The sequence below is a fragment of the Limulus polyphemus genome, unplaced genomic scaffold, assembly GCF_000517525.1.
Source record: "Limulus polyphemus unplaced genomic scaffold, Limulus_polyphemus-2.1.2 Scaffold6435, whole genome shotgun sequence".
Lineage (NCBI taxonomy): Eukaryota > Metazoa > Arthropoda > Merostomata > Xiphosura > Limulidae > Limulus > Limulus polyphemus.
In genome coordinates, this window is record NW_013672045.1 from 18,788 (window position 1) to 27,378 (window position 8,591).

Below are 8,591 nucleotides of genomic sequence, written 5' to 3' on the forward strand. Positions count from 1 at the left end.
ACGAAACTTGTTTTTTTTCTGTTTCTATTCTCATTTCAGGGGTACCGTATTCTTACAAATATGGCGCTATTATGTGCCATTTTTACTGTATTTATTACAGACAAGCAAACAAAATCTCAGAGTTTTAATAGTATACAGATAGATAGATATATAATAGCAAATATCAGAGAGAATTATCAACATTGTTTTTTTGAAAGGCAGTTCCTGTGCACAATTTCTGGTTAGTAAGGTTTATACAAGAGCACTTAAAAAAAGTGTCAATTAATAAAACTGACCACTTGGATTTAAGGGGATTGCAGGAAGTCATCAATTTCTCAGGTTTGTCTCTTCTTTCATTTATCAACCAGATACATCAACATTTTGCTTTGACAATACATCTCTTTCACCTCAAATAACTTTCTTATACTTCATTCCCAAAATAATCAACAGTCTATCTACTCTTAAGTTTTGATATGAAATTTAGAACACAACAATGTCACTACATGCTGATTACAGCTCATTGGCCTATATCACCAAACTAGGTGAATCCAGTATGTTTAACATGATGGAACTGGCTAATTTCTGGTACATCCAGGTGTACGAGTTAATCAAATATTTCAAGTGCAATCTTCATCCCCGATTTCTCTGCACATAGCTGGCAAGTAGGATTTGTAACTGGCTCTGTATGTGAATTGAGTGTGACCCGATTTCTCTGCACATAGCTGGCAAGTAGGATTTGTAATTGGCTCTGTATGTGAATTGAGTGTGACCCGATTTCTCTGCACATAGCTGGCAAGTAGGATTTGTAATTGGCTCTGCATGTGAATTGAGTGTGACCAAGTAGGGATATTTGAACCACACCTAAACTTCCTTTTACCAGTACAAGCAACCTGCTATTAATAAAATTATATCAATATCACATACACTGGAGAAATACAAACTAAAAAAAAATTAATGTAGATATGTAATGTACAATAGCATTACTAAATAAGATTAGCTAAAAGTTGGCACAAAATTGGTTGCTAATTTCATCACGTTGTTTTGAAATAACTGTATTAACATAATTTTTCTCAAGTCCATGAAGTTTATAATTGCAGCAAGTGACATCCAGGTTGACTGGAAACATGTAAATGTGTGTACTAATCGTTTTACAAAGGTATGGGTCGGATACTGCAGCAGCTGTTCTTAAATCTCAAGCTAGCAAGCACCCATCTGTTGTAGTGTGTCACATCCAGGTTGACTGGAAACACGTAAATGTGTGTGCTAATCGTTTTACAAAGGTATGGGGCAGCTGGCCCATTGTAACAATCTTAAATGAGCTATAACGTTCACGGACGGCTTGCTTATGTTGACATGAAAATATCCATTAGTATACAAATTTCAGTGTACTGGATTCAATTCTAGATATATTGGAAAAATCACTAGGCAGCTAAAAACAAGCATCAACCAAACATGCAGAGTTGATATCCAATAACGTATACAAAAAACAGTGAAAGATAAATTACTGAATCTTACAAAACAAAAATACTCTTTGGGTTGGTTTGTATTCTAAGTGGACCAATTATAATATGCTTTATTAATTTCTAACATGTACAAATTTTACCTCTAACTCGTCCTTTGTAATCGGAATCGTCTCCAGTATTGATATGACCTCAATGACACCAACCATGTCCACCACCTGCAAAAATAAATGTACAAATCAATCTATATACCCAGAAGGATGTATTAGATTTGACAGGAAAAACCTATGATAAAAGCTAATTATGGATTACTTGCATGTTCTTAAAATAAATTGCACTAACAAGAACATTAATTATAAATAGAAAGAATTGTTCAAGCAAGTAATACATTTAAAACACAAATGTTATTAAACTACACTAAAATGTTATCTTTCTTCATTCTCAGTTACAGAGTTCTTTATGAAAGAATTTCCCAGTTTCAGCAACATAGCTTTAAATCAGAAAAATCAAGGCTTAAAATTCAGTGTAATTAAATAGTGTTACTGTTTCATGTTGGAATGTGAAAGTTTGGCAATCATATTCAATACAATAGTTTCTCTTTCAAAACAAACAATTATCTTCCAATTTCTGGTTAAACATCACACACACAGGTGTAGTGTTGAACCTAAGAGGTTAATAATATACAAACAGATAATGCAACAAAAGGCCCAACTAACTTTTCATACATGTTACAGTTAATTCCTCTCCATTATAGCAGGTTAGACTCGCCTGCAACTATGCATGTTCTTCAATATAAATACAATGTTTTACAGGAAACAAGCTGCACAAACAAAGATGATAAACATTTAAAACTAATGTCAAAACAACTTAGGAGTACACTATGACAAGAATTCAAAGTTTAAAATCCTGAAAGTTAATCTAAGCCAGAGGTAATATTTTTCTAAAAAACTGAGATTCTATAAATAAAGGTTAGCAAAAGCATAAAGTTAAAATAAATTAAAAGATGACCGAATAACAATATATTTAGGCATAAAGCCTATCATATTTGGTCCTTCCTAAAATGCACATGCCATAGTTGATATTACTGTTATCTAATCATTCTATGACTGTGGCCAAAAACACTGCTAACAGCAAAGGTACCAAACTGATTAAACAATTCATTCTGATCTTTACAAGGAGAAACATCAGTCAAGTATACTTAACTAGTTATATTGATTGCCAGGTTGATTTTTTTGTTTTGATCTAAGTACACAGTTTGCTCTTATTAGAAGTTAATATCAGTACAGAATATCAACAGTAAGGTACATATTTAGGTTTTTTCCCCTTAAATTTCATATAGGTGTTCAACAGAGTTTATGATATTCTTCTAAACCAAATACTGAATGGTAAACATGTATTTATACTTTTCCTTATTAAATGTTACACAGAGGGCAATGATTATCTCAAGAATATTTGTCTGTGTCCAAGCCCATCTCAAAGGGTGGTACAAATACTTGTACAAATTGGGATTTTTCCTCTCTTGTTTATGTTACGTGGAATAGTCACTAACATAGGCGATCTAAAGATTGTGTGATATCAGACAATGACCCATTTATTTAAATTTAAAGTATAGTATTTTATTATTCTTTCTCTCCTTGTTCTGTGGAAATATACATTGCACACAATATATTTTACTCTAGAGCTAACAGGAACATTCTCATGTCAGCCATTCAATTTCAGTAAATTGTCCACATACTAATGGCAAAATATTTAGAGATAATTTAAATTTACCGAGTTTTATCATCAACACTATCTTGCTTGAGTTTAGAGTTAGTTCTATGTGAATGCTAAAAGGGCAAATTTAATACAAAGATCATTCTTACACATACTATGTCAGATGCCAGCATTACATTCAAAAACAACACTAAACAAACTTTGTGGCAGGAATTTAGGTTTAAAAATCTTTCAAGCATCAAAGAAAATTTTGGGGCCTCAAAGACAACTCAGGGTGGTCAGAAACTTTTGTTTCTCTTCACCCCATGTGATGATAAAGGTGAAGCCAAACAAATTTTTATTGAGCCACTGGGCTTAAAATTGTTAAAATGCATGGGGAGAGAAGTTGTAGGACGACAAGAGGCACAGAAGATGCCGATCCAAGCACACAGAGCGAGCCATGAAGAGGCCATCATTTGGTAGTTGGAGTTGAAACGTGTGTCTGTTGATACACATGATGATGACATCAAGCAAAGTGGACAGTTGTCAGATAGAGAAGGGAGAAACAGACTAAGTATGTGGATTTCAGTTTTGAATAGTTGCCAAAAAATATGTTATGTGATTGAAAGAAGATTATTTTCTTAATAAAATTAAAATGATAGGTTAAAACTGATTCGGGTGAACTTATGAGAGTAACTGCCCTTTACAGTGGGGGCTGGGAATAAATTAGCCAATGCCCTCATTAATTTGGTTGCAGGGAAAAACTGGATAACCCGGAGAAAACCTGCTTTCACAGGTCAGGTGCCGAATAACCTACCTGACCCATGCCAGAGATGAGGAACTCAAGAGGAAATGATTGATTAGTACATGTATATGGTTAAACACTATTTATATTGTTAGGAGGAAATATGTACCTTTGCCATGTGGAGGGTGTGGTTGGGAAATGTGCTTGCTTGGCCGTTTCTTTTTTGGGCTTTGTTGTAGAACTTTTGAACTAACATATTAAGGCAATCCTTAATGAGAGGTAGGTCAGTAAGATTGTTGACATGTTTGTGGGGCATATTTTGGGAGACAGAATACAGTTTTGATAGCGGTTGGATCTTTTTGTATAACATGTTAGACATATTACAAGCATCCATATTTGTGTAGAGGTCTGATGTAGACATTATTATATTCACAGAGCTGGGTGTAATGTTTTTTATTCACTGTTACAGAGGAACCTTGAAATGTAAGTACATGACTGTAGATTCATGTAGGACTTGAGTAAAACACATGCAACCCTCCAGATTTCCACAAGGTCTGGAATCTGTGTCCCAAAGATTTAGGACATTCTGCTACCCTTTCTGGTATACCCCTTATATAATTTTGCTTCAGGTATTTTTAATGCATTTAAAATTAATATTAAAAAGGTGTAAAATATATAGATTTATATACTTGCATTAGACAACACCTTTATTAGAAAAAAGTGACCACTTGAAACTTGGGTTAAATAGTTTTCAAACAAATATTGGAAAAGCAGTAAAATTATTTTTAGCTTCAAATTATGCAACAAAAGTGTCCATCAGTTACCATAAAAGTCCATCTAGTGGCATGTGCTAAAGAGTTATTTCTATTGGATTGTGAAACTAACGTGACATAAAAAATGTGAATGAAGTCTTAAAATTTTCCTTTTACACGTGGTTGGAAGAGGTTTTACAAGTTTTATTTTTTGCAGGTTATGACATGGTTTAATTTAGTCAGACACCATGTAGGTCAACTTGTTTTAAACTTCCCCACAGTATCCACTCAACAGTTTGGTATGATACATTTCAATATACAATACAGTAGGGCTTTTCAACTATTTCTGTAAGGGGGTCAGATTGAAAAAGGTAGAAGCAGGTGGGCCAGAAGTATTTTGATCTGCACATTTTAAAGCAACATGTTAATGTTGTTATATTGAACAAATTTCACCATATGAATAGTACTTTAACATTTCACAGACTATCATTACAAACATTTTTAAGTGTGTTGGTCAGATATGTCAACATGATAATTATTTCTATATTCATTTTAGTTTTTTTTAAAATAATTTTTGCCGACTGGTGGCAGACCACTTGGTTAACCCTTGCAAGCCAGATGTGGCCAGGGAGCCAACAGCTGAAGAGCCCTGCAATAGAGGTTAAGTACATTATAACAATTTTGGAACCTAATCACTTCATTATAGTCCACGGTGCTTTGTCCAGTCGTATTCTATCTGGTGACAGTGCATCTTGACACTAGGTCTGTAGCTTTATTTCCATTGCTAAAAGCTTCATCATAAAGCTGTCATTTCAAAAGTTCACAACTTCTTGAATACTTTATATTATCCATAAAGTGTAAAAGGACAACAATTTCTCAGGATCCACTTTAACAATCTAATCACAGAAATCTATAGATGCTGCATCTTCACTAATATATTGTTATATGGGATAGCATGAACATCCATTTCATTCTGCAGTTACTTAAGATATGATTGAACAGGTATGTCAAGAAAGCCACTTGTTTTCACATGAATTTCAACAATTTTCCAGACATAGCTTTTAAAAGTTACTTTTGTGATAACGGACTTTCACCTGTTATATGATGCTGCACTTTGCTTACTACAACTGGGGTACAACTTGTTGCATGTTTCTTTCTAAATGGTCCTAGTATCCAGAGTTGATCAACATACCTTTGTTTTCCAATGCTACTAATTGCAAGGGATATATCTGTTTTAGAAAGTTCCTTTACGATCAAAGTGCATAAATTAGTATTATCTTTTGATCAGAGAAAGCTATGTACTTGGAGTAAAATTAAATATCAGGAAATCAGTATAGCTACTTAAGTACACCCTTCTTACATTTCTGTTTATAAAGATTACACTGTATTTTTTCATCAGTTGAGTACCCTCACTCTTTATGATATTTTTGGCTACGATTCCCAAAATGCTGTATGTTGGAAAGAGATGTAATACACAATAGAGTGGGCCTATTAAATAAATTACATAAGAGCACTGACTACATTAATTTGTATCATGTAAAGTAACTAATTAATCAATCTAAATTAGTGTTTCCAGTTATTACCATTTCTCATTATTTTAATATAAATCAAGGTTCTTCAGCTTAGTTTATGAATGTTACTATTTTCAATTACTTTACCTATCCAAGTCCAATGTGAAAATCACCGATTACTTGAATGTAACTGATTAATTAGTCAGTAGTTTAATGGATAATCAAATTCCACAAATCATCCACACTATTACATACTCTTCCCAAAGAAAAAAAAATGAATTTTCAGTGGCATAACACTACATATGAAATGCAAAACAATGAGAAATTCTAGTTCTGATACATGTTATTTCACCTCGACTTTATAGCAACTGTGGTTGTCACATGATTTTTTTATTTGCATATTCAAAATGATTTTAATATAATGTTGTCAACCCTCTGTACTATGTCTAGTAGAGAATAAGAATACTGAATTTCACCATCTAACATACAAAACATATATCTGAAATACTACCAATAAACGCTGTTACAACTTCAGATTCCCCTCTTTTCATAATTCTTAAGTCACTTCTACATAAATGCTTAAAGTTTGTGCCAACTTTCTCAACCATTAGTGTAATCAAAATCTATTTCACAAATTCAAGTTCTCGTATCTTGGTGTTAAATATCAGGCTTTACTTTACATAGCAATTTAAATATCTGGTGGTGTGTAGTTGCTCACTTGGTGATTTCATGCACTTGCCTCACACCTATATCAACTGGCAGTTAAATATCAGGCTTTACTTTACATAGCAATTTAAAGATCTGGTGGTGTGTAGTTGCTCACTTGGTGATTTCATGCACTTGCCTCACACCTATATCAACTGGCAGTGATTCAAATGCTCCAAAATATCTTACTAAAGATAGTTAGGTAAACTTGTGGTCCTAATTCAAAACACCACTTTATTACAATCATTATTTACATTTTAAGAAAAATAATATAGATAATTAAATTCTATACACCTTTCATTTACAGACCAACACCAGAATTTGCTGTGAACTTGCTTTGACCTTGACCTTATATTCAATTTATGATAACTTCAAGCACAGAGCCTTTGCCTTGTGTAGTCTGAAGACTGGTGGCTAGAAACTACACCCACTAAACATCTGGAGTAAAGATGTTATAAAATTCTTCCTATAATTATGTACATTTACATGCTGAAACAAATCTGGTTAACATGTTTTTTAAAGCATCAGTATTTTACACCAAACCAAACTGTTTCAGTCAATATCACTTCTGTAAAGCAACTGTTTTGTGTGCTTGACGTAACAAAGCACAATAAATTACCATTTGGCATTATCATCAAAATATTATTAACTTCTGAAACTCGGATATTACAAGCTAACATTCTAAATATAACAAATGTGGAGTTCATACAAAAAGTTGTTATTGTAAGAAATGGGTTGTATAAATAATGTTCTGACCACTACTGTGTTTGTTGTGTCCCAGCTATCCTTGTAATAATGTTCTGACCACTACTGTGTTTGTTGTGTGCCAGCTATCCTTGTAATAATGTTCTGACCATTACTGTGTTTGTTGTGTGCCAGCTATCCTTGTAATAATGTTCTGACCACTACTGTGTTTGTTGTGTCCCAGCTATCCTTGTAATAATGTTCTGACCACTACTGTGTTTGTTGTGTGCCAGCTATCCTTGTAATAATGTTCTGACCACTACTGTGTTTGTTGTGTGCCAGCTATCCTTGTAATAATGTTCTGACCACTACTGTGTTTGTTGTGTGCCAGCTATCCTTGTAATAATGTTCTGACCACTACTGTGTTTGTTGTGTGCCAGCTATCCTTGTAAGCTCTGTAACATTGGTAACAAATATGACTGTGATTAAAACAGTATTATATATTCCTCTTTTTTTAAAACTTCAAGTGATTGAATAAGGAATGTAGTGTTAAAAAATGTAACAGACCTTACACTAATGTCTTATGACAATTATAATCATGCTAGAAATAGAAATAAAATTATATTCACTCGAGGGAAAGTTATCAGGAAAGCTATACATTCTCTCATGTAAAGTTTCATTTCCTCATGAATTGTTTTTTTTCTTATTTAATCCACAAACATGTTCACTTTCATTGATCATAATTAAAGAAATACGGATGGATGATGTATTCCCTATCGGGAAGGCCAACTAAAAAGATAAAATTTCTCAAGAAAAGTTAAATTAGGTGGGAATGAAGCATCCTGATCTCTGCTTGTTTTGACAGCTTAAAAAAGTGTTCACATCGTAAGTGCTTCTAGCCCCAAGTGCCTGTCCAATGTGATCAGCTCCACAGACAGTGTGTGGTGGTGGTAGCATCTGTTAAAATGTAATACAGATGTCCCAAGGCAAGCTCAGCAAGGACAGAAATAGAAGAAGGAATGATAAGGAAAAAAGTTTTTTATGGAATAGATGAGGTGAGTTT

The 8,591-nt window shown here is 33.5% G+C and overlaps 1 protein-coding gene across 2 annotated transcripts in view; it reads right to left on the reverse strand.

The window, feature by feature from the left end:
• Positions 1-8,591, reverse strand: part of LOC106473716 (mediator of RNA polymerase II transcription subunit 26-like) — a 31,785-nt gene that overhangs the window by 12,517 nt on the left and 10,677 nt on the right. For both annotated transcript variants that reach the window (XM_013934395.2, XM_022402114.1), the window contains exon 2: positions 1,583-1,657. In XM_013934395.2, coding sequence (XP_013789849.1) covers positions 1,583-1,657 — 75 coding nt within the window. The remainder of the gene's footprint in view (positions 1-1,582; positions 1,658-8,591) is intronic.